Source organism: Fundulus heteroclitus, chromosome 3 (assembly GCF_011125445.2).
Source record: "Fundulus heteroclitus isolate FHET01 chromosome 3, MU-UCD_Fhet_4.1, whole genome shotgun sequence".
In the NCBI taxonomy this organism is placed as follows: Eukaryota; Metazoa; Chordata; class Actinopteri; order Cyprinodontiformes; family Fundulidae; genus Fundulus; species Fundulus heteroclitus.
This window is the reverse complement of record NC_046363.1, coordinates 3,707,666-3,735,065: the sequence shown is the minus strand read 5'-3', so window position 1 is coordinate 3,735,065 and position 27,400 is coordinate 3,707,666. Positions and strand designations below refer to the sequence as shown.

The window sequence follows — 27,400 nt, the reverse complement described above, 5'->3', positions numbered from 1 at the left end:
TTTTTCCAAGCCAAAAAAGTAAGATGAACACCACTCTCCTTCCTCCAATCATCTCGCTCTGGTCTCGATCTAACAAAAGCACCTTGAACCTTTCATTCATATATTTCATTTAGTTTGATTTGGCATTGTATGAAACCGGTAAACCTTAGCCTCATTTTGTTCATATTAATAATCTTTATTCCTCCAAGTACTGATGACTCACTCCATTAAACATTATAAAGTTATATCTGAGGCTTATAATAAAATGTGTGATGTAAGCTTATATCTGTTTTGCCATGCTACTACTTTAGGATCTCATGTATTTTCCAATGTCCCATGTCAATAATTCCCAATAACAACAGAGTATTACTTTTACAGGAAGGGAAGATCTCGCTGCCTATGATGAAGGCCCGTCCAGCGATGAAATAGGCCGTTATACCTTGTGCCGCTGCCTCCTATACTAATGGTCTTAGCAGCTCTCCAAAGGCTATTTCTTGTACAATTTCTTGTACAATGTCGACTTCGTCTGCCACATAGTTTGAGATGGATTCCTGGCAGAACTGGGTCACTTCGTCCCTGATATTTTCCTGGTTGTTTTAAGGGACCTCAATGAGCCTCAAATTCCATCTCTGAGAGTAGCTTTCAAGCTCCTCAATGCTGGTCTCAGTACTTCTCCCCTTTAGCATCAACCTGAAGTACTTCACCTTTAATGTCCATTTGCCCCCCACATACAAAAGCAATAGTATTCTGGAGCCCTTCAATTTTCAATGTCACTACACCGTGTTCTCAAAGGAGTCGGCTGGGGCTTTGGTGATGGTGGAGAGGCTGATGGCAATGCCGTCTGCGTCAACGTTTAAAGGCCATAGCTACAGCTTTTTCATCAAATCGATTTTTTTCTTTCAAAAATAATACATCAACAGAATGTTTAGTGGTGGAGAATAAAAGTATAGATGTTACTGAAAAATGAATATATAGTTTTATTGTTTCATAAATGTTGACGGGTCCAAAGTAAATAGATATTTACCTCTGGTTATTATGCCAACACAAAAGAATTCTACACCAATAGGAATAGTAGGTTGAAGTCGCGTGAGACGGAGCTCATGTGTTGCCAGATCGTAGTAGCTTCGTGACAGCGCTGAGAAATGGCTTCTTCTCACCATTACAGTTACATGTTTACTAATGCTAACCAAAGGACCTGGCAACCAGCTGGCAACCACTGGCACTGAAGGTTGGAATAAGAGCAGGTGAGCACGAGTGCGCCACCTACTGGCTAGGGGGAGTTACACATGCAGTTATCTTTTTATAGCAGCCTTCAGGTTGTCTGCATGGTTGCCTCTCATCCTCTTGACAATACTCTAAAGGTTCTTAACAGGGTTGTGGTCAGCTCAGTTAGCTGGCCAATCAGGTACATTAACACCACGACCACTGAACCAGCCTCTGGTACCTTCGGCTGTGTGGGTAGGCGGCGCACCTTTTCCTCCTCAGCTTTCTATACGCCTGGAGCCAAAACTCTGAACAACCTGCTTCTTCAGCAATGACCTTGTGTCATCCTGTCCCTGTGAAGGGAGTCAATTACTTTCTCCCTGACATCTGTCAAGTCAGCAATCTTCCCCATGATTGTGTGAGCCATAACATGACTAATGCATAGTAACTAATACTAAAAATAAGTTGTTTTTCTTTTTAGAAGAAAAAAAATGTGTCAGGTAGTATTCTAATTTTGAGACGCTGAATTTTTGATTTTCATTATATGTAAGCCATAATCATCAGTTACATTAAAGGCTTGTAATATTTCACTTGTATGTGTAGTAAATATGAGTTTCCCCTTTCTGAAATGAGAAAAATATATGAACTATTGATGACTTTTTCACAATATTGAAACATTTTCAGATGTCCCTGTATTATCAGTTTCACAGTGATCACATAAATCAACCATCACTGTCCTAGATCATTTAAATACAGGCTGATGTGGACAATGACTACAGATGTGTTGGGAAGTTGACCGGGACCGAAGGCAGAAGAAAGGTAGCAGGTGTTACAGGTTTCCTGCCCCGGTCCTTTCTGCTGGGTATCAGCCCTTCCCTACTCTGCTCCAAACCACTCCAAAGTTTCACACACTTCATCAGAACCAAACAGGTACTTCTTAATTGGGCACAAAGAAGAACAAAAAACAACAAAATTTATTACACAACCTCTCTTTATGTGAACACGCCAGTGTTTCATTTCCAATTATGTCATTTCTAAATTTAATTCAAGTACAAAGTGCAAAGACTGAGTGAAAGTAGGCCATATAAAAAGAGAAGACATTTCTGAATACAAGAGCTTAGGAGAAAGTTTAAAAACAAGCTTCACATTCATCCAAGAAAGAAAAACAAAAAGACAATCAGAAAGCTCTCAGACAGGTTAGTGATTGTTGACCACATGGGAAGTGGAGCTTGGCTCTGGATTGGTCTGTACAGCTGTGGTCTGCAGCATTGATGTCAGGGTTTGGGTCAAATGGAGAAAAATAGGCAGCAAATGAAGCTAAAAGTGAAAAAAACGAGAGCAGCTCTGTCCTCCAGCACAGCTGCTTCACTCGTTCTCAAACTTGCTGTACGGGTGGTCCGAGTCCCCCATCAGGCCTGCACACAGAAAGACAGCAGAACACAGGAGGTCATGCTGGGTCAACTTCTGATAAATTCATATTATAGCAACTCATCTCTGAGGAAGGCATCTGCAGGTGCAGAATAGACACGGCCCATGGAAGGAAACGCACACCATCTACTAATAACCAGGTTTATTCACTCATTTGAATTCTGTGGTAAACAGAACCACCAACATCCAGCAACATTTACTCAGAAGTAGTGTGATGACTGATTAATAAATCAAGCAGCTTAGAATGAAAGGATGGAACATAGTCCCGCTTTTGTTGCCCAGTTTAGACCCCCAACAACAATCATATCAAAAGATTAGGACCCTGTGATTCTCTGCTGAAATAATGCCATCATGCAGGCCTCCTGATTCCACTTTAAAAACAAACTCTTGCTATATTGTTCATTTCTACAGAATCTTGGGCAGATCAAAACAAAAAAAGCACATGTATTCTAAAATGTTGATTAACAAAATTATTTTGTGGCCCTTAACTGCTTTCAATGTGACGATTTGGCCGTGGTGACAAAAAGTTTGGTCACCACGGCTGTAGAGGCAAGAGTCAGCTAAGGAGAAGTGACGGGGCCCCAGCAGATAACGGAGCCCTCAGGAGTTCATATGTGGGGACCAAAAAACACAGAAGATTCTGCTCCTCTCAGAAAAACAATCCTCTGACCTCATCTATCATCCAGAATTAATTTATCGTGTCATTTTACAAGGCGTTTTGAAGTATTTTAAGCTCTTCTTGCGTTCTCCTCTCAGATAGTTGAAGCACACAACATTGCTGTGTTTATCTGTCTTTAAGTACCTTCCTACATTTGTATAAATGCTGGCAGTTATTTTAAGGAAATTGTTCATGTTTAAGCTAATTCAGTGTTCTTCACGTGCAGCAGAGTTTTTTGAGTAGCAGTTTTACTGAATAATTGTGACAGCACTTCCAGCAGGGACTGCTGGGAGCTCTTCCGTCTAGAGGGAGTCATCCTGGGGGTTCTGATCTGGCCTCACAGGGAGCCTTTTGTAGCTTTCTGTGCAGTCTGAACTTGGCAGTAAGCCGGTTATTCTAAATGGACCTAAGAGGCTGCCATTGTTGGCTCTGTCTGAGCTGGCCTTGTGCAGGACCAGAAACCTGTGCAGGGTGTACCCCCACCTCTACAGCACTGGGCCCATCCAGGACCCTGAACAGGAGAACAACACAGCCTTGTTATGATCCACTGTTTGCCTCAAACCTTCTGCTATCTTGTCACATGTAAGTTTTCACAAATAAAGGCTTTTATAGATCTTTTATCAAACTGCCATAGAGGTCCTCCTGAGTGTAGTTTATTCTGTTAACTACAGCTGGTCTGTGAAGGTTTGTGTGAGAACACGAGGGAACAACCTGCATGAAGACGACCACGGAACCCAGCAGAAGGGTCAGGGAGAACGTTAAGAAGTTTAAAGCAAGGTCAGGTTCTAAAACAAAATCCACTTTATATGCACAGGTGGGTAGGACCTTTAATTCTGGAGCAATCATGTGAAATCCCCAGTATTAAACCTTAGAGTAAAGCTGAATTAGTATAAAAACAAAGCGTCCTCCTCTACAGACCTACTTTAAAGTACTGATGGCATGATGCCAACGTGTTGCATCAGCATCCATCACTCTCCTGTCTACAGAACACACAGAAACACCCCGAGGTAAACGATGCTCCCACTCAGGACAAGCATCTTTACACCAATGGTAGCGGTGATCAATACGGTGATGTGAACGCTGCTGCCCGGTGAAACAGGGGAGCACATCACTCCCACGTTGTCCTCACGCCCTACCTGTAGGCTTTAGGCTAGATTTACTCGCCTACAGAAGCACCCCCCCAGTAGAACCCTGCTGCTTCCTGACCTGCCTCCGACTGACCCGTGTGAGCCGAGGAGATGGAGCGCTCCCAAACTGGAAGGATCTCACTGACAGGACTCCTAAAATGATGTTACATCTCTTTTAAAGACTCTTTTTTTTTTACATCAGCTTTTAACCCCAGCTCAGCCAGAGCATTAAGGTGTTTTTTTTCTTATTTTATTATTTGAATAGCTTTAATTGTATTTGTTTTACACCAAATGTATTTAATACCTTCATCCATGTTTGTTTTTTTCTTTTATTCTGTGCATCTCTTTAATCACTTTGGGTGTGTAAAGGTGGGGATGTAGTCATGTTTAGCTCTAGTCTCCAACGTCTTCCTGATTGACACTCAGACTCTGATGTGGTTTCCTTTTGTGCATGATTAGCACTTATTTTATAGCATCACAAATGCATGCAGACGTCAGAGGGAATGGATTTGGTTTCAGGCCCAACGAGACAAAGCTGGAGACGGGACCCCTGATTTTCTCCAGACAGAGGGGGGGCGGCCAGCACGCACTCCACACACACGCTTTGAAGCTGTCAGGGGGAACTTTGGGTTAACATTCCAACAGAATTCTTCCTAACTTTCAATCACAGGACAGTTTAGTCAGCAAGTCACAGTCCTCAAGATAACCTTTAATAAGAAACACATGAGAGACATTATGACACACTGGAGATACCCACCATATTTTCTTCGGATCTCATCGTGTCTCGACTGTCTCTCCACCTTCCTGTAAGAGACAGAACAGAGAAAAACGATATCGTCTAAACATCGAGCAAGGGTCAGAGAGAAACATGAACCAATCCTATCTGACAAAATTCAACCGAGCCACTGGAAACCAGTCATCTAAAACATCTGTGTCAATTATTTAATGGTGGAATGTCCACTGGGTTAGGGCCGTTACACTGAAAGCTGTCAAAATGACACTGAAATTAGACCGTTAGGCCTAACCCTAACCCTAACACGGTACAGTACCACACTGATGTTTGACAGCAACGTAGAAAGGCCATTAAAGATGCTGAATGAGCACCAGCCAAGTTCTAAACCTGCCGGACAACATCAGCTAACTGTTAGCTAGCTGTTATTAGCGTGACGAACCTTCTAGCTGCACCAGGCAACGCTCCGCTGCAGGAATGCATCCAGAGAGGCAGAGAAAAGACGACCCCCCAAAATAAACATGTTAATTGGTCCTAAATGGCCGTTCCTGTGACCTCTAACCACACCGATGATACCAGAAGACTCTGATGACAGAGGTAAACGCTCTGAAGCGCCTCCCAGTCGGTCATGTCAGGCTAATTCTTGGTGGCAGCTGGGAAAGATTCTGGTTCTGGGTGATCTGGATCAAGTGAGAACAGAGAGGACCTCGCCCTGCAGTGACATCACTGGACCTCATTTTAACTTTGTCACAATGTACTGATGTGTAAAGTAAAAGGAAGTCAGCCCTTCCTGACGTTTCTATCTCCATCAGCTGTTGCTTCACATGAGGAAGCTTGGTGCAACATGGGGCCTGCAAGGCACCGCTAGAGGACCCACATGGATATTTCAGCTATTCTGTTGACATTCCATGGAGATGCAGGGCGGTACCAGCTGCAGGGTAGGCCCAGTAGCTACTTCATGATTTCATGAACTGAATCTCCATCAGTACGTTTCTGAAAGTTCTGCCATTCGGTTAGTTCTTTTCATACGCTAAGCTGATAAAACAAACGTGAGCTGATGGGCAGCAGGAAGTGGATCCAGTGACTCAGACAGCCAAGGCTCACATCCTGGCAGGTCAGAACCCAGCAGCGTCTGGGAGCACCACGTTCTCCACTGATGTATTGTGAAAGTCCTGCTCATCACATGAGCTCCATCTATACAGGTCAGTGGACTAACTCCCTCTTCAGAGAGTTGATCATGCTCTCTGCAGGAAACCCCCGCTCGGCTCGGGGGAAGAAGCTTGGAGGCGGGCCAATTCTGCGCGCAGCGTAGAGCTGCGGTCCCCGCGTCCTCAGCCCAGCCAGTCAAGCTGGACATGATTCTGCTCCACTGCCCCGCTTCCCAGCAGCTATCCTCAGATGACGGATGAACTGGAAGCAGGAGCTAAACTGCTAGAGGAGAGACAGGCCCACCACTTCATCATCCAGAGAGAAGCCTCGTCTCTTTGAAGGCAGATAACCTCCACCACAACAGAGCTGCTCCTCTCCTCCCAGGCAGCAGGAACAAAATGACACGACTGTGTTCATGGGAGGACGTTCCTGGGACATGGTGGTGGGCAGAGAGAACTTGTTTCTCTGTGCCTGCAGAGCATGAACATGCCTCAGCAGTGGATGGGACTGGACAGGATGCGCTCCACTCTATTTTTGAGCGCATTACCAAACAGCAGCTGCTTAGCTTAAACAATCCAAACTGTGTTTTGGGATTTAACAGGAGGGACGGCGAGGCCTTGTAGGGGCTGACTAGCAGTTGCTGATGCCTCAACATGCAGCGGGCCTCTCTGTTAGGAGCTGTGCTGCTGGATGCTAACTTCTGCTCCCTTCATGGTGTCAGAACACGGCTGGAGCTCCACGGCCCTTTTAACACGTACACAGCGAGTCCTTTTACTTGTAGCTGTCATTAGGCCTAAATAATGTTCTGCTGAAGAGCTTCAGTATTTATCAGCTCCGCAACAGAAACTTCTTCAACTGTTAAACCATTTAGAGGCTCCAGGCTGCAGCTGCAACGCAGATCACGGCGACAGAAATAAACCTTACAGGGTCACTTTGTCTAAACCCAACTTTTCTAGATCTAGCAACTGGATCATTAAGGAGTCCGCCAGACGTGTTTCAGCTGTTGTGCTGCTGGGAATTTTTAGATCAGGGTCTGCAGAATTTAGATACAAAATAAAAATGATTTCTTTCTGTCAGAACACATTTTTGGGAACAAAACAATTATGGCCAATTACATTAAAAGAAAAGATCATATTTAATTATCCTGTTCATGGTTCCTGTGTATCTCTTGTAGGAATTCCACACTTTTCCAGACTTGTTTACTTGTTTAAAACACAAAAATGCTATTATTGGTTATGGCAGAGGATACTGCTGCAGTGGGCATGCTTTAAATTCTCCAACACAGACAGCAAGGAAGGACACAAAGAAGGGAAGAAGGATAGAAGGAATTAAGGGAGTCATGAAATAGAGATACTAAGGAGAGAATGGAGAACAGAAACAGAAAGAAGGGCGAGCACAGAAAATGAGATGATACAAGGATGTGAGGAAGGAATGGAAAGAAAAACAGAGGGAAGGGAATAAGGAAGCATGGAAGGAAGGACATGATGGACGAAGGAAGGGAAGAAAGAACACCAGATAGAGCCAGCAGAAGTCCCAGGATTTAAATGCATGGAAAGAGGAATCCTGGGTAACTTCTGTCTCCACTGCCCTGAACAGCTTTGGACAATTCTTTTAAAATCAGCCGCAGGAAGAAGTTGTGAAGAAAACGGCACCACACTGGTTTCCAGTGGCTGGCCTGTTAGGCCGTAGGCCGTAGTGGTGAACCATTTGTTCACCACTGATGTATGTCGTCCTCTTTTGCTCTGTCCTCCGTCACAAAATCTGCTTAAACATGAGTCTGGCATAAAGCTGAAGACATCATCACACTGGTGGTAGACATGGTGAGTGTCAGCACAGCAGCCGTGATGCGAAGGCAGCTATTTAAATGACGGGTTAGGGAGTAAAGTCTGGAACCAGAACTATTTCTATATAAACCCGTTTTTCTACCTAGGACTGATTCTGATATGATCAGGAAGTCTCTTACTGAACATTTTAGTTTATTCTAAATCTTACTTCCACATGTCCAGAAGTGGAGCAACCAACATTTCAAGACAAACGCAGAGGAACAAGCCGTCATGCAGAGCTGTCAGGGATAAATAAAGCCATTTGTGATCTCTTTCCGATGTTTCCACTGAGGCCTGGAGCCAAGTTCTTACCGTTCTTCAGCGCGCTGTCTGATCTCCTCTCTCCTCCTGGCAAATCTCTCCTCATCTCTGTCGAGCCTGCAGATTAAAGGAGCGTCAGAACCGCCACAGCTCAGAGCTTGAGAACAGCAGAAATCATCCCTCCATTTTATCGCAGCGATTTGCATTCATCTACAGAAAGCCACATTTGCTGCAGGGTTCAGCCCTTGGAGCGCAGAGCAACACAAGGTCTAGAGGTTTTAAAGCCTGCACTCTGAGCAGCAGCGTCGTATCTGGCTCCAGAATGAGCGGCTCATCTTCATCATCATCATCACTACAACGCTGGTGATGCTGAACAAACCAAAACATAAATCTTAAACTCTTCCTCGCTAAGAGACAGAGAGCAGACGCTGGGGTGTGAGACTGGAGAGTTTCAGAGAGGATTTACTCCCACCATAAAACCCCCCACCAAGCAGGCTGTCGGTGACTGACAGGCCGGTGTACGGCTGACTGACTGATGTGATGGGTTTATTTCACCGCTGCACAATGACTGGACAACACAGATAGAGAGAAGCTGCATTCATGAATATCCTGCAGAGCAGCTGTGTGACACTGAATGCGGCTCTAGAGTCTCAAACTCCCTGCTGAAGCCACGAAAAAAACCCTCCATATCATCTTTGATGCTGCTGAATTTAGTTTGAAGGCAGAGTCCTTCCTAGAAGTGTAACCCTAGCCGTTTGGGACAGCGCCCTCTGCTGGTGTAGGGTTGGTGCAGCGGCGCCTCTCAGTAAGCAGCTAGAATTAAACCGGACACTTCTAGCGTATGACGTACGACAGATTTAACTCCTCCTCAAACATCAGAGGGCTGGTCCTGAAGATGCTTCTTCGGGGCTGTAGTGTTACTCAGCCAGCACCAGAACCTATCTGACGTATGCAGTCAACCTGATGCAGGAAGACATCACCACGTTTACCCGGTGCTGGTTTATTTCTCCTAAGCCACAGCATCCCCAGCAGCAGCTCCCTGTGTGACCCTCAGCCGTGTTCGCTCAGGTTTTACTCTGCAGGGAGGAGACGCTGCTGTGGGAAGCTCCGGGTCCGCTTAGGGAGACGAAAAGGTCTGTTGGTTTTAACGCGGATGCAGGTGAGCATCTTTAATTTTGTTTTTTAGCATCATTATTATGGAAAAACGGATTGCTTTGATAGCCGTGACTGTTACAGCAGCTCACTGAAGGCCCAGTTCACCTTAGAGGAGCCGTTTCATTATCCTGCTGTGATTTAGACCCAATCAGACTGGAACTGTTTATTTCTTTTAATCATTATAACTGTCAGCTAATGAAACCCCAAAATTCAGCACCTCAAAAAATCTGTATATTACTTAAGATCAATACAAAAAAGAATTTCCAGAAATATTGGCCAACTGAAAGTATGAGCCTGTTCAGCACTCAGTACTCAGTCAGGACTCTTTCTCCCTGGATTACTGCAGCAGTGCGGTGTTACATGGAGTCCATCAGTCTGTGGTGCTGCTCAGGTTGCTCTGATGGTGGCCTTAGGCTCTCCTGTATCATTAGGTGTGGCATATCACATCTTCCTCTTCACAGTACCTCACAGATTTTTTTATGGAGTTGAGGTCAGGCCAGTTTGCTGGACAATTAAGAACAGGGACACCATGGTGCTTAAAGCAGGTACTGGTAGCTTTGGTGCTGTGTGCAGGAGCCAAGTCCTGTTGGAAAATTAAATGTGCATTTCCATAAAGTTGGTCAGCAGCAGGGAGCATGAAGCGCTCTAAAACCTCCTGGCAGACGGCTGCGTTGACCTGCTTGTGCCAGGTGTCAACGGTCGTCTGTTGGAAAACTGTCCAGTCAGCAGTCTTCCCCATGATTGTGTCGCCTACAGAACTAGACTGAGACCATTTAAAGGCCTTTGCAGGCAGTTAATTATCTGATTAAAGTGTGGCACTGGGTGTCTTCTATATTGGACCTTTTCACAATGTTCTGATTTTCTGACAGACTGAGTTTGGGGTTTTCATTAGTTGTCAGTTATAATCATCAAAATTAAAAGAAATAAACACTTGAAATAAATCAGTATGTGTGCAACGAATGAATTTAAAATACAGGTTTAACTGTTTGAATGGAATTACTGGGGGAAAAAAGATCTACTTTTTCACGATATTCTATTATATGCCCAGCACCTATAAACTATCTGATTAATTGACTGTGTGGCCATATAAGCGGTACAATCGGATCATTTAGTTTGTTTTGTTTTTAAATGGTGATGGTGAATTTTGAGCGTGTAAACATGGCTGCTGAAAATCAGAGTGGTGTGTGACCTTACCCTGAGTGGCGGCTCTTGCAGCAACAGCAGCAGCAGCAGCAGATGACGATGCTGATCAGGAAGGTTCCAACCAGCACAGCCAGAGCAATGATCAGCGCTTCAAAGTTCACTGAGTGGCACAGAGACAGAAATTAGCAACACACCTTTCCCTTCTCAAAAGGATCTTACCTTGAACATAAGATACAGCAAGACATGAAACCTGAACTAGCAGAAGCATCCTGCGGCATGCCCTCCACACGTTTGCCAGCAGCGCCACCTACTGCTTTATCAGCCACACTGCATGCTTTTCCACTGAATCGAAACTCAAAGCTGCAGTTTCCAGAGAAAGCTAAGAGTTCAAAAGTCCCCTGATCAGCAGATTATGAGCGCCTGATTTAAAGCGTGTTAGGCTTTGGGCCTGATCCTATAGAAGAGCGCTGGTGCTGTTCCACACATTTCATCATCAGACAGCCTACTGTAGGCTGGAGGCCGCCCTACCTGTGTCAGTGCTCAGGAGTGCTAACTAAGAGCTGAGCTGTAGGGATGTTTGATTTTACTTATTTATTTATTTGACAGGGACAGTACAATTAAACATTGCAACCAAACAGGTGTCCAATGTCCAAGTAGAAAAGGCTTGTAGCCATGGGCTAATTTGCAGCCTTCGTCCCTGGTTAGGCATTTAAAAGGTGTAAGCATTAAGGGGGAGGGAGGTTAGTAACGACACAAATGCACAAAAAAAACATGAGAAGTTAAAACAAACTGTACAGTACAAGCCAGTTTAGTGCTCACACTTTTGATTGTCTTTGAGCCATTTTTTTCAATCTTGTGGAGAAAAGTCGAACATCAGTCTGTGACTTAAGCTCCAGAGGCAAAGAGTTTCAGAGATGTGATGCTTTCACTGAGAAGGCGGACTGACACATAGATGTCCGACATCTTTTAATCCTGCAGTTCCCACTAGCTCCAGCTCTTGTCCTGATTCCTCCTGACTCATTTGCATACTTTAGAACAAATTTACAGATTACTTCAGGGGCAAGACCATTAAGGCATTTAAAAATAGCTTTTAAAAATCTGGGATTTTATTTAATTATTTTTAGACACAAAGGTTTTTTGCTGTCCCTTTGAATGAAAGAGCAGTCGGACACGACTCCAAGCTGTGCTCGTCTCATCATGACCAAAAACAGAAGCAGCGATGAAAGAAGCAAACAACTCTGAGGAAGAGTAAACCTTCTTTCACAGAACCCTTCAAGGTGGGATCAGGCGGGACGCGGCGAGGGGGACTGAGGCTAACCGAGCTGACTGGCCATGTCAGGTAGGAACAGGCCGTACCGGCTGACCAGTGAAAGGGGAACCTGGTATTACAGCTCCATGTGGGCGAGTAGTGACCAGAGGCTGGGGGTTTCAGACGAAAACAACCGCTGTGCTCATGACCGCAGGCTGGACGAGTCCAACAGAACTGACCTAACTGATCTATTCTACTGACGCTTACTTCCTGTGTAACGTTCTACATCCACCATGCCGACTTCAGTCTCCACAGCGGCATCATCCAGAGACGACGGTGCTAGCCTTCAGCGCTCTAGCACGCCCAGCTGCACTTAGAAACGACGCCATGGAGACGTCAAAAACTCAACAGTCTGTTCCTTACAGATGTGTGCTGTGTTTGCACCAGCAGCTGTAAAAAAAAAAAAACAATCCATCAGCTCATCCAGCAGGAAAACATGCCCATGTGATTTGGGTCCTGGGGATCAGCTCTCTGCCACCATGGTCAGACCGGGTTCCCTCGCCATCACAGCTCCATCAGCAGCGCCGCCTGATCACCAACAACGGGTCATCTAACAGCTAAAGGCCATTTCTGGTAACCTCTAAGAAAAACAGCAGCACAGCACGTGGAGCTGGAAAACAAAGGTACTTCCCCTGGAGCTCGATGGGCTGCAGCAGCAGCAGCGCTGCTCCTGCAAAACAGCTGAAAATGTTCTGCAGCAAACCCAGAGAAGCAGCATGTGGCTGGAGAAGCCAGTACCTACAGGCAGGTTTGGTTTACAGCGCTGACGCAGAGGGGCAGGACTTTTTTCTTTCTTTGAAATAAACTAAAGAGGAAGCTTTTAAGCCTTAAATGTAGGGCCAGCAGATAACACCCCCCCCCCCCCCCCCCCAGCCTGTGACATGAAACCACACATTGAGAGAGGAACAGAAAGTTGGGACTGAAAAACAGCACCCAACTGTGACGCTCTGGAAACGAAAACAACGGCTAACTTAAAGATGCAGGTCCCTTCAGAAGGTCCGTCTCACTCTTCTCTGGAGTCCATGTGACTCTCCCTGAATCAAAACCAAAACAGAGAGAGCAAGGAGGAAATAAAATAAAAAACCTGATCAACTCACGCCAGCAGACGCCCCATCGGGCCTGGGACAGCGGGCACAGCGAGGCCGGAGGCAGCCACCAGGTCACGGGGTAATCCGTGCAGTTGTTGGTGGTGAAACACCAGAGACACTGGGGAGAGGAAAACACACAACGTCACATTCCCACCTGCAGGTGCTGCTTACCTCAGCCCCACGCCGTCCTTCATCACAACGAGGAGCTCCAGTCCGGTACTGCAGTTTACCGAGCAGAAACCGGGTCACATGACCACAATGAGAACATGTCGATCAGCAGGAGGGGATTCTGGTATCTCTGGTTTGATCACAGCTCTCATCTACTGTCCATAAGAGGCATTTACAAACAGAATGATAACAGGGGAGACATAAACTAACAGAATTACAGTCTGGGTCAGATCAGAGCGTTTTACCAACAACACATTTAACTACCAAGAGAAATCAACATGAGTGGAAATCTGTGGGCAGAGAATAGGATAGCATGAAAGAAACACATGACTGAGTGTGACATGGGGGGCGGGGGGGAGCAGCGAAGTGATGAAGAGCAAACAAACAGGCTGATGAAAGCGCCCTGTCTTTATAAAGGCTATGTTGCTAGGACAACATGAGGATTATTTGATTACGCAAATGAGACTGAAACACATGGAAATCTAAAACTTTTAGATAAATTAGTCAGAAAATAATTCAAACTTGCAGTGATTTATCTTCCCTAAATCCAGAACACACCTTACAGATATGCCTCCCCCCCCACAGATAACAGGGAAACGATAGAAGATAAATTATGAATTGGAAAATGTAGGGGCCCTTAAAGCGGCGTTTATGGCAGGAGTGGAAAAGGGCGCGGGGGCGAAGGTCTGGATTTACAGCAGCTATAAAGTCCATTAACTGACCTTAGCGTGAGGAACGCAGCTGTCACAGTCCTTGAAGCTGGAACACCCTGAAAACACATCAGACGTTAAGGGGGCTAGAACAGCGGGGGTTCCTGTAAACAGCCAGAGTCAATGCTCAAAAACTCTCCACACAGCTGCTTATGTGAGTGAACAACAAAGTGAGTGAAACTTAAAACACGGTTTCCCTGAGTGGAGCCATTTAGCTCCAGCCCAGCGTCATGTGAAGGGGGAGACCAGGGATGATCCGGACGCCTCTGGCTCCGTCTCCAGCAGCACAAGCAGCGGCAGACCGCTGAGCTGAGGCAGCACGAGGGAACCGGAAGGAGCTGGTGGCCAAACATGGGCAGCACCGGTGGATGCTTCCTAGCATTCACTCAGTCACAACAAGCAAGGCAGCTTCAGGTCAGGAACACGCTCCCAGTGTGCGTGATGCTCTCACTCCCCTGTGACGTAGCTTCAAAAACCAGCGAGAGAGCCGAAGCTCGCGCGCTCTAACGGAACTCACCGGGCCGAACTTCACTTTAATGAACACGCAAATGCAGTTCAACACGTAAAAACAAAGTTTGCGAAGCAAACGTCGGAACTTACTGACTGGTGGTGGCGGCGGGGAGGTTGTTTGGCATTCACCCGGGCTGACAAAGCTAAGGAGCAGCAGCACGGAAGCGCTCAACACGAAACCGGTCCAGGCGGCTCGGTCCGGAGGTAAAGGGGACATGGTGGAAGGCTCACGGACACGGCTGGACTCTGGGGCAGCGTTTAAAAACAACGACTATCCGCTGGGTGACACCGCCGCTGCTGCTGCTGCTTGGCCCCGCCTGCTGTTTTTCTTCACCTCGCCACGTCACTTCCTGAATGCGAAAAGACCCGGAAGTTCGGCATGGAAGTACAGACTTTTTTTTTTTTTTTTTCACAAAGTCAATAAGAATATATATAAAATATACAAATAAACAAATATGCCAGGGGGTATGTCACAATAAACAAGTACAGTCAGGAGGAAAGACAAACAAATTGACAAACATATGCGCTGGGGAGTGTCATATATATATATATATATATATATATATATATATATATATATATATATATATGTTCCCTACAGATAAACATATCTTCTAATCTACAACATTAAGTTGTCCAGAATTTCTAGAAGGGAACAGATTGCTATGGTTTTTTGTGCCTTCTGATGAGAAGAGAGTTGAATAGAATGAAAATATTGCTTGATTTATATTAAATAAACATTAAAGTGTGGTTTTTCTTTTTTTTTTAGAAATTTAAATTTATGCAAGTGAAATTTGGCCAAGATAATTAAAAGATTGACAAGGAAAGGTTTGGGAATCATTTTACTTTGCAGTTGAAATCCAAATAAAACGTTTTTCCAATAAAGCTGAATTTTTCTAAAACAATATTTGAATCCACTTAGTTACAAAAGTGTTGCCAAAACGTCTTAGAGTATGGACACAACCAGAACAAATGTGTAACAGATTCTGGGAGAAGATCACAAAAGGTGCATTTCACAGGATTATCAGCTTTAAACTGTTTTAGGTAGTCTTTGGCAGGATAAATGCTGTGAATGAGTTTGAATGAGACTTCCTTCACTTGTTAGTGAGGAGAAAGTGATTAGGTAACAACCAAGGGCACACCTGTCACAAAACGGTTCCAATATGATACGACAGCGGGAACAAACGCCACTTCTCTCTGAAAGAGGGATCTGATTGACTTATTGTTCTCACGAAGAGATGAGGTGAGACATATTTTGCCAACAGGAGGGTCCAAGGGAGTCAGAGAAGGAGATGAAGAATTGAGTCTTGGCCTCTGTCTGTATAACATGCAGATCCCAGATGAAATAGCTCCAAAAACCTTTGCATATTCTCCAGAAGAAGTAGGAAGGTTAAATTTAGAGAGAAACCTCTCATAATTCAATAAAGTGCCCTTGTCATCGAACAGTTGATCAACCAGAGTAATGTCATGACTGAACCACGAATCCAAAAACAATGATCTTTTCTTGTTCAGGATGTCCTTATTGTTCCAAATAAAGTACCGGTGAGGCAAAAAGTTGTGCTTGTAGATAAATGACCATGACAAAAAAGCCTGGCGGTGAAAATTAGAGAGTTTGATAGGAAGTTTATATACATCAAAATTACAAACCAGGAAGAAGGTTAAACCCCCAAGTTTTGAAAAAAATTAGTATTTTGTCAATTTCTTTTTCAGTGCTTTTATCAAGATATAAAGCCTGAGCAGCATAAGTGAGCCTAGAGATGCCCTCAGCCTTACTAAGTAGAATACGACCTCATAGTGAAAGATCCCTGACCAACCACTGATTAAAATTCTTTTTAGCTTTTAGAATTAAAGGATCAAAATTTAAGGAGCTACGATTTTTTTGTTCTTTTGTAATGGTTATGCATAAATAAACGACCTCGTTTTTAACTGAAATGCCTTCAATTGATGTCTCAGTGCAATCTTTAACTGCCATAATTTCAGATTTTTTGAGATTCAAATGCAGACCAGAAGCTTTTGAGAAATTATTTAATACTTGGATCGCTAATGAAACTTGATCCTTGTCCTTTAAGAACAGGATAGTGTCATCAGCCAGTTGTGTTAGGATAAGTTATTTTTCAGCAACAATTAACCCTTTCAGAGGACTAGTTTTAATATGATCTGCCAGAAGCTGAGCTACCAAAAGAAAGGGGAGACAGGACACCCCTGTCTGATTCCTCTGCTGGGAAAGGAGCTACTTCTTAATTTAATAGAGCTGTTGTTGTTTTTATAATCGTTATAAAGAGCTTTCCAAATCCAAACTTCTCTAAACTTTGAAATATAAAATCATGTTCTAATGGAAGTACAGACGTCTCGACGTCTCGTTCATTGACATCAACAACATCGTAGACGCGTCATTGGGCGGGTTCTGCCTATGCTGCGGATGTGTCAGAGTGTCCGCCATGTTAAATGTGGCAAATCTGCAGTTACTCAGTCACTTAAACAGTATCAGACTTTAATCTCAGAATATACTTTGCATTGGTAATATTTTCATTTTTGTAATATTACAAGTTTATTTTTGTATCCCTTTAGCTTCATTCTTCTGAATTTATTTGCGTAAAGAATAAAAATAATAAAATAATCTAACCTGGCCCTATTACTCCAGGAGTGAAATAATTCTGCAAACTGTGACTATTCTGGAAATGTTCCCTCTTAATTCTCATAATATGACGTTCATATTATGAGAATTAAGAGTGGTAACTTTTGTGTTTTTTTTTTAACTTTATTGTCCTAGGGTTTTTTTTTTCTCATATTGGTAATTTTACCTCTTTAATACTCCCCCAAAAAGTATGTTCCTAAAGTTTCACATGTGACACAGTTTTATGAAATAATGAAGATCATAATGTTTAGAATGCTTACATTCATAACACATACACATATACACTCACGCACAAATATATATATATATATATATATATATATATATATATATATATATATATATATATATATATATATATATATATAAAATATATATATATATATATATATATATAAAAAATATATATATATATATATATATATATATATATACATACATACATACATACATACATACATACATACATACATAATCTGGACATACACTTATGTATAAACACACCTATTTATTTATAATACTTCAAAATCTAAATATGCACATCGATCAAAAGCCAATCTGGCTGCCAATCCCTATCAACTAATCTATACATATATTTTTTTTTACAAGTATATGTAAGCTCCATCTATATTTTTCTATCTGAAACATAAACACAGGGAACATAGATGCTCACTACTTTTTGCCACATACAATATGGTAGTGACGTTGACGTACAAACCTGCGCCCAATGAGGCGTCTATGTTTATAATGTGTATGTGGAAGTAAATGACAAAAAGGGAAATTTCCCTGCTTTTCGGCATAAGATAAAAATAAAATAACGAAAGAAAGGAAAAGAATAAAACAGAAAATAAACAAACAAAATATGATAGATTAGCCCATAACCCAATTTAAGTGTACCGGCATCAAAGTAAACAGCAAATAGACACATGGCAAGGCTCTTTCCAAAGTCAGACTCCATCAGATCCTCCAGGTTGGTCAGAAAGTTTCCTCTCTAAGGAAACCCAGCAGGTTGCATCAAGTCTCTCCAAGCAGCATTCACTGCTCCTGAAAGAGCGTAGAGCCACAGTGGACAGTCGTCTGCATTGTCAATGGCTTTGCAGCAATCCCTCATACTGAGCAAGCATGAAGCGACAGTGGAGAGAAAAACTCCCTTTTAATGTTAAAGAAACAGGCTCAATGGACATGGGGACATTTACAACATAAAAATAAATACTGTACTTACTGTATTCTGTCATTAGTTATTAAAAATTAGTTATTAAAAAAGTTATTAACAGTTATTAAAAATAACTAATGACTAAATAAAGTGCTAAACTGAGTAGGGTGATCTTAAAATTTGTAGGCAACTGTATGTATAGTTTAAGAAAAAAAACAACAACAGACTATCTGCAAGGATTAAAAACAGCTAAATACTGATGTAAACACTTCATATTAACCTAACATCATCTGTCCTAACAAATACTCCCAATAGCCTAAGCTGAATGAGCCTGGTTCTTTATGATGTGTGAAACTTCTCTGAAGAACGCACAAAGGCTGACTTTAATACTTAGATCAGTTCCATCTTGAAAACATGCAACACAAACTAGTCAGACCCAGACTGATTTATTCTATACCCCTTAAACACAGAGTTGGTTTTTACGACCTAAGATAAAGTCAAATACAAAATTCATGCTTGTTTGGGTTGCAATATGGGCTTTTAAAAAAGTGTGCTGTAAAATAAAACAAGCCAGTGTTTGACCTCTCCAAACATTTACCACTTTTAGTGCACATCATCAAAATCAGCTCACATTCCCTCAAAGCTGTGAAATAGCCCTTCATTGTTGTGAAGAATAAGGAGGCTAACTTCAGTGCCCTGTGAAGCTCTAGGGCTGGTGCACGTTTCCTCCTCCTGGACATTTCCTGCTTAGTGATTGCCCACGCGTATGAAGTCACTGAACAGAACTATTGCTTTTGTATTTATTCCGTCAGTTTGGCTTTCAGTGGGATTGTTTTTCTAACAAAGCTTTTACCGTGTATACTTGAGTGAATCTTGCTTACTGTGTAGTGAGGCAACAAAGTCCACAGTGAGCTCATTCATACAATCCAAACTCAAATTTGCTTTGTTAACGTGCATAGAATCTTGTAAAACAGTAAACAATAAATACAATTAAACATAAAGAAGAAGAAAAAATTACGAAATACATTAAAAATCAGTAAATATAAATAGGACTATAAATTGAGCAAAATAGTTTCCAATGTAGCCTCAAAGGGGGCACAGTGTGGTATTTGTGCGTTTGCAGATTTACCATCTGAGTCCAACACGTGATCTCCATACCGAATCAGTCAAGAACCGAGTTAACAACAACCCCCACTGGTGCTGGTGACTGACAGGCCAGTGGAAATTGGGCCACTATTGGTCACCAAAGAAGCGGAGAAAGAAGAGGAGGATGACATTTCTGTAGAGAGAGAGAGAAGAGGAAAAGCAAGAGTCTAGGACTGAATGTTGGGACTATGACAGGACAAGATAGAGGAAATCCCTGGAAAGGAGAGAATGAAGGTTAGTTGTAGCAATACGGGTGCAGGAATGAGACGTAAAGGGAAGCCTTGAGGTTACGTGGAGCAGAGATAAAGGAGGTGGAGGATTTTAAATACCTAGGGTCAACAGTCCAGCGCAATAGTTAGAGTGGAAAAGAGGTGAAGAAACGTGTCCAAGCAGGTGGAGATGATTGGATTAAGTGTCAGATGTGTGTTGTGTGAGGACCTGTATGTGCTAAAATGAATGGAAGGTGGTGAGAGCAGCGATGTTGTCTGGTTAAGAGACAGTGGCACCGAGGAAGAAGCAGGACACAGAGCTGGATGCAGGAAAGACGGAGATGTAGGGGTTCTCTTTGGGAATGACCAACATGGATAGGATGAGGGCTGAGTTCATCAGAGGAACAGGCTATGTTAGATGTGTTTTGAGATGAAGCCAGAAAAGCCAGACTGAGATGGTTTGGACACGTAGAGAGGATGGATGGTGAGAACATCAGTAGAAGGATCATGAGGCTGGATCTGCCGGGCAGGAGGAATAGAACAAGACTAAAGAGGAGATTTATGGATGGAGTGACAGACGACATGAAGGTAGCTGTGAGAGAGAAGAAGATGCAGAAGATGGGGTTAGATGGGGGCCGAGAACTCACTGTGGCAAAGCCTGCAGGGGAAAAGCCAAAAGAAGAGGCAGAAATAATAACTTCTATTCTATTTTGTAGATATCATTCAAAATATATTGGACAATAGTTGTTGGATATTATTATTATTATTGTTGAATATTTATGTTATTTTATTATTTATTTATTTTGTATCATTTAAACATTTACAAATAATTAATAGTTGATAATTTGCATTAATATGGATATTATATGCTGGCAAAATCATAGTTCTAAAAACTAGGCTGTGTTCTCTTCTGCACTGGAGCTGAAAAACAGCCTGGGACCGAAACAAAGAGCAAAACAGGAAGTGACCAGAAGGTGGCAGTCATTATGCATCTTCAACCAGCTCTGTCTGCAGGGATTTTGTGTGTGTGCACGTTTTGTTAAAATCGTCAAATTCTGTCACCTTTGCACATTTCTACAAAAACATAGATAAACATCTGCTGAGGAGCAATTGTACAGCCATTCATGCATAACTTCCCCAATGAGCATTGATATCTTCCATGGTAGTCAAGTATCTGTGAAATGCTTTTGAGTTGAGCTCACTTCAGATTTTAGAACAAGAAAATAATAGAACAGAAATATCCCCTGTTGTTCCTCAGTGGTACAATTCAGGTGTAGCAGCAGTAAAGAGAAAGGCTGGTCAAAGCAAGTAGATTCACACAAAGGTAAAAATACACAGAACCAGAAAACATGAATAATAGTCTGCACAGCACAGGGAAGTTTAACGCTTAAGAAGAATACTGCACAGTTATTACTGTCTAACAATGATGGTATCACCTTATGTCCGAGAAGGATCTAAACACTGTAGGGAAGGAGAGAAAGATGACAAAGCTGCTCACTGAATACATCTGATAAAGGAGCTCTGGTTTCCTGTCAAGCACTGAATCTCGATTCTGTCTGTCTGCTTATTGTCTCTCGCTAAGGCCAAAACGCTGAATACTTTAAAGTAAAGAAAATTACTTCGCTTTTCTAGCCTATTCCTGTCCAGTAACAAAATAGAAGCACAAGAAGTTTGAAGCTTGTTGAGAAAAGGACTTCTGAAACTCGAAACTCTAATGACCCGTTTGGAAAACAACAGTTACATTGAACAAGGCTGGCAGCTAACTAACACGCGCGATACCCACTACAATGTGTAAATGTTCTTGTCTATTGCATTGTCTTGATTTTATCTTTTCTATTTTATTTCAGATTTTATCCTGCATTCAATTTATACTTGAAGATATCTTATCCGTTCAGAATGGATTACTTGCCCCACTGGAGAGAAGGGGAGACTAACTTCCTTGGTGCTGTGGTAGAGGAGCTGCCAAGTTAAAAAAAAAAAAAAAACGAGATGCATCATGAATTATCCTGCTCTGATGAGAAGTCGTTCACTGCTGTCCACCAGCTTCACAACCGACTGTGATCTTCGGAATGTGAGAAAAGGTCCCATAATCTATTAACAAGGGGCCCTATAGACTCCAGGACAGTGTTGCTGAGCCAATAGTCAGATAGCTGCTGATACTTCTAGCTGGGCTGCAGTGCAGTAAAGGGATAAAATGGCATAGGCCAAATCACATTCCAGCCCTTGCCCCTACCACTTAATCCTATCTGTCACTGTCTTGGCTGAGCATGCCACGGGTGAGCCTTTCTTGTCATCCACCAGGCCCTTCAAAGGGAGATTTTTCGGGGAATCAATATAAAGCAGAATTTTCTGCCTCTCATCCCAACCTAATTAAATTATTTAATCCATTCATTTGTTTTCTGTACCTCCCAGGTCAATTCAATGTCTTCTCATCGTGCCAATCCAGAACACAGGTCATCCCAAGGCGCTTCACAAGACAACTTCATAGGTTGTCTTGTGAACGCTCTTCTTTAATCCATATCTCTGAACAGTTTTGCTCATTCTTGTTTGCAAAATAGTTCAAGCTTAAACAGACTGGATGAAGAGCATCTTTGAACATTATTTTTTTAATTATGCCACAAACTCCTATTTGGATTTGGAGGTGGAATCTGAAAGGAACATTGTAACGCATGGTAAATGGCAAAATGTCAAATGGCTTGTACTTGTATAGCGCTTCAACTAGTCTGATGACCTCCAAAGCGCTTCACACTACAGTTAGCTATTCACACACACATTCACACCCTGACGGTGGTGAGCTATGTTAGTAGCTACAGCTGCCCTGGGGCAGGCTGACAGAGGTGAGGCTGCTATAGACCGGGCCCTCTGACCACCAACAGCAGGCAATGCGGGTGAAGTGTCTTGCCCAAGGACACAACGACAGAGACAGTAAGCGCGGGGGATCAAACCGGCAACCCGCCAATTGCAAGACAAACTCCCTAACCTCTCTAACTCCCTAACCTCCTTAACCTCTGTGCCACGTCGCCCCATATCACATGGATATGATTTGCTCTTATCTAAATTCCATGGTAGGTCTGGTCGTATGTTGAGTTTTGTCCTGGTTAAAGATGAGCTTCTGCTCTAGTCCTTGACTGGTTTTCTTCCAGGACCTTCCAGGAAGAAATATATATATATATATATATATATATATATATATATATATATATTTCAGCAGCTAATTTCCTAGTAGTTGATAGTGTTAGTACATCCACTGACTGTAGAATTACCTGTGAAACGTTTTCACACAGCCAGAAAACTGCTTGTTGTTGCAACCAAATCCTATGGGGTTCTGTGAGAGTAGGGAGTAGCAAGATGGCGGCCAATGACTTCAGTTTTTCAGGCAAATCAGCAATCCAGTGAATAAAAAGAGATCAGTGAGTTATACACAGTGGTAATGCTAATGCTAGTATTGCTGTTAGCACACCGACAAGTTTATACTGAAATCCTTCTATCATAACAAGCACACTGCCAACTGCTCTGCACGGCTTTTTATTAGCAGGATACCTGACTGACTAGAGATCCTGCCTGTGCTTGGCAGTAAAGGTTTTTACTCCAACTTTTCAGCCAGCCTCTGCTTAGTTATCAATCTCTTGCTGTTATTTACCATTTCTTAATTCTTTGTTCACACCCTGTCTCTCTGTCTTCAATACAATGGGACCATCTTAAATCAGCGCCACATCAAATATTTGCTCAGCTGTAGCTTCCTTGCTAAGCTCTGACAGACGAGGCATCATTAGACCGGATCAGAGTTTGCATTGTAAAAAAACTGAAGCAGCTTCTCTGATACTGTGCACAATAAACCTTCCTGGCTGTCATACAACAACAGTTTCTCAGCATGGATACATTCAACACCTTTTTGCAGGTCTGTTGTCCCAGTATGGAGATTCATCTGGACTGTATGGTGATGCTCAGTCAGGACAGGAACCCAGTTTGATCATCCTCTCATTAACTTCCAGGTCTGGGATATGCAACCCTCTGTTTGTCTGGGATCAACACAACAACTCTCATGCAACTACAGCAATTATTTTCCTTACCACATTTATACAACAGCGTATATTAAAATGTGATGTATTATGGGATGGATGGTCTTTAAAAACCTGCTCTCACAAGTGTTGTCTGCAGCTGCTCTGCCTCCACCTGTTAAAAAGTGGACAGAATCCCAGAGAGGTCTGATTCATGAACACCAAATCAAGCTAAACCCAGAACCGAGTCGACTATCCGGTTTTCTAAGAATGGTTACGGCAGGGGTGTCCAAACTTTTCGGTACGTGGGCCGAAATTGTCAAGTCAAAGGAACTCAAGGGCCAAAAAATTAATAAAAACATTTTTAAACCAAAAAATATGTTAATTTGCTTGCGCTACAAAATATGATAATTTTAAATACATAAATTAGTCCTTTGTAGGAAATGAATATGTAAATCATTGTATATCCAAAGCTTAAAAAAGAGTTTTGCTTATTTGTCGTATTAAAAGATGGTCGTCCAGTTTGCAAATTATTTAGAATAATTTAATTTGACTCTTTAACAATAATAAACTGTTTTTGGTCAAGCAATATAAGAACAGTATTTGGGTCAGTTGTTCTTTGAAAACACTTGCTGTAATTAGCCAATTTTAATAATTTAGTTCAAAGCTAATTTTAATGCACCAAAGTCTGAATTTGAGTCATTAAATGTCATTGGATAGATGTTACTATGAAATTAAAGAGAATGACAGAAGGGTGTTTATTAAAAGATGAAAACTTTAACATTTTCAATTGTAGGATTCTGACTTTTCTAGAATAATTTTGCCCTAATTAAAAACTAAAATCTTCCATCTGCATCAGCTTGTGCTGGTGGACCAAATCTTTCTTGAAATGCAGTTAGAGGGCCACCCAAAATCAGCACAGGGGCCATAGACATAATATAAGAGTAGACGCGTCATTGGGCGGGTTCTGCCTATGCTGCGATGCGTCAGAGCATTCGCCATCTTAAATGTGGCAAATCGGCAGTTACTCAGTCACTTAAACAGTATCAGAGGGACTTTAATCTCTGAATATACTTTGTATTCGTAGTATTTTTGTTTTCGTAATATTACAAGTTTATTTCCGTATCCCTTTAGCTTCATTCTCCTGAATTTATTCTCCTAAAGAATAAAAATAATTAAAATAATCTAACCTGGCCCTATTACTCCAGGAGTGAAATAATTCTGCAAACTGTGATTATTCTGGAAATGTTCCCCCTTAATTCTCATAATATGATGTTTTTATCATAACATTATCACTTTTGTGTTTGTTAGTTTATTTTTACTTTAGGACTTTTTTTTCCTCATATTATTAATTTTACCTCTTTAATACTCACCCAAAAAGTCTGTTCCTAAAGGTTCTCCTGTGACACGGGTTTATGAAATAATGAAGACCACAATGTTTAGATTTAACAAATTTATCCTTATATTCATAACACATAAACACACACACACACATACATATATATATATATATATATATATATATATATATATATATATATATATATATATATATATATATATATATATATATATATATATATATATATATATATATATATATATGCGTGTGTGTGTGTGTATTTATTGCAGCACAGGAATGAGGCATCTTTTCTGATTCACGTTCACAATAACAGAACTCTACTTTTTTCTGCCACATACAATATGGCGGTGACGTTGACGTGCGAACCTGCGCCCTATGACGCGTCTACGTATATGATGTCTATGACAGGGGCCACAAATGGCCCCCTGGACCGCACTTTGGACGTGCCTGGGTTCCGGTAAATAAAGATGTACAGCCAAGCTTATGAGAAACATTGTTTTAGTTCCCAAAGCTGGCCACTAGATGGCAATAGAAGCCTGCAGAGGGAGAGCAGCCGTCTGCAGTCAGGCAGATAAACGATCCTGTGGGAGCAGGGCCACACTGGGACTGCTATGTTAACGACCACTTCACATCTTCACAGCTCACACATCAAACTTCTGCTTTTCTTCCAGAAACCTCAGCTCACACCCCCCTGTGACGTGCTGCAGAACACACAACAGCGAGTAGCAAACCTGCGCTGAACACACGTGAATATAACACACATTGGTGATGTAATTTCCCTTTTCAACCAAAATTGCTGCGATAATGATACCCATAATTACAGAGAAAAGAGATTTGTAGCTTTTCCTTTCCTCATCTTTGAACTACCACTTTTTAAAGGATTGCAATTTCCTTAATTTCTTTGTAATTGTCAGGCCATCAATGAGACATTTACAGTCATGGTGGGGATTTTTAATGATAAAGTTGTTACTGGGTATTCCACATCTGTTTAAAGTCAAAGTCCTGCTGTGTGCAGTTTCCTTACAGCCTGCCTCTGGACTCTCTGGAGCTACATCATATACCCTCTTTCCCAGTTCTGGCTTTAATTAATTGTCCTTATTACATTCCTCTGTAGGGGGTCTTGCCTCCCTTTAAAGCCCGTTTAAACTCATTTTAATGTCTCTGAGTGTGGGTAAAGTCTGCAGCATTCAGCATCAACAGGCCTTCTTCACGGTGGATACACAGACACATGCCCGGTGCAGGAGCCGCCTCTTTGTTATCTTCAAGTGAAGACTCTGACTTTTCCTTTTTCAGTTTGGGGAAGGACTAGATGCACAGAGTCTGGCTAGCAGGAATTTGCTTTTCTTCATCCCATCGGTTTTGTGCATGATGAAGATTCAAAGCTTAGTCTGTCCCACATTCTAGGACATCCTTCTGGAAACGGCGAGACGGAGGAATGGCTGGGAATGTTCCGTCAGGCGTCAGCGATGCCGTCCCTTTGATCCCAAGCTTTGAGTCCAAGTTTAATCTGTCTTCAACTGCTCTTCATTCAACTTCTCCCTTTTCAAGCTTAAATATGCCATGATGGAAAGAAGGAAGGAGGAGCGACCCTGTCCAGCTTTAATGGTTTCTTTAAAATGTAACAGATAAATCTTTCATTCAAGCAAATGTAAAGTAAAAAGCTAGACTGAGAATCCATCATTTTTAAGGTGCTGTAAAAAGAAAAGGATTTGCTCTTTCCTGCGTTTTTGCTATTTTTATCAAACTGAAATGTTTCAGGTCATCAAACATATTTTATAATGAGACGAAGATAACCTGAAAACATTTTAAAAGCTGTTTTGCAGTGATAACTACATTAAATAGGAGAAATAAATATTAAAGAAACAGCAAAGGACAATAATCATTCATAAGCAGTCAGTAAGGAGGGAGGTAGGAAAAGGAGCCTGTATGCTCCCTACTGAGGCTAGTTTAGCCTAGGAACCTTGTGACATCCCTTACAGGCGCTAATGGATCCCACAATCCTTTGCGTGACGTGACATATAAGCACAGCCCCTCATGGAAATGAACAAAAATGTCTGGAGAGAGGAGAGCTTGCACCTTTCAGTTCATACTCAGGAGGCTGTAGGCCCAGGTTCTGTGCGGTTCTGTCACGTAATGACGTCAGAGATAAAGGCTGTCTGAATTCAGCACAGCAGTACAGCCCAAAGCTCTTTTCCTGCCCACCATAGAGTTCTTACTGTTGACCCCATGAAATGTCAAGGAACAGGAGGAAGGGGTTATCATTAAGGGTATTGGGGTGGAGCCATTCAGAGCCATTCCCTCTTAGGTTTTTAGACCCAAAGGCTCCATCTACCTGTTGTGGTTTGTGCATGAAGCACTGCGCCCCCTACAGGGTCCAGACTCCTGTACGCTCCTAATCACTTCTGGTCTATTGCTAAAAAAATCCTCATGGTGTCCTGGCTTCACTTCTCTTTGC

The 27,400-nt window shown here is 42.3% G+C and overlaps 1 protein-coding gene across 1 annotated transcript; it reads right to left on the bottom strand.

The window, feature by feature from the left end:
• Window positions 1-2,155: 2,155 nt before the first annotated feature.
• On the bottom strand, window positions 2,156-14,768 carry LOC105922838 (pituitary tumor-transforming gene 1 protein-interacting protein). Its single transcript, XM_012858763.3, has 7 exons — window positions 14,532-14,768; window positions 13,944-13,990; window positions 13,063-13,171; window positions 10,708-10,816; window positions 8,410-8,475; window positions 5,153-5,199; window positions 2,156-2,597 (listed from the first exon to the last, which is right to left on the bottom strand). The coding sequence occupies exons 1-7, from the start codon at window positions 14,656-14,658 to the stop codon at window positions 2,548-2,550; spliced, it is 555 nt and encodes a 184-aa protein (XP_012714217.2). The 5' UTR covers window positions 14,659-14,768; the 3' UTR covers window positions 2,156-2,547.
• Between the last annotated feature and the right edge of the window lie 12,632 nt (window positions 14,769-27,400).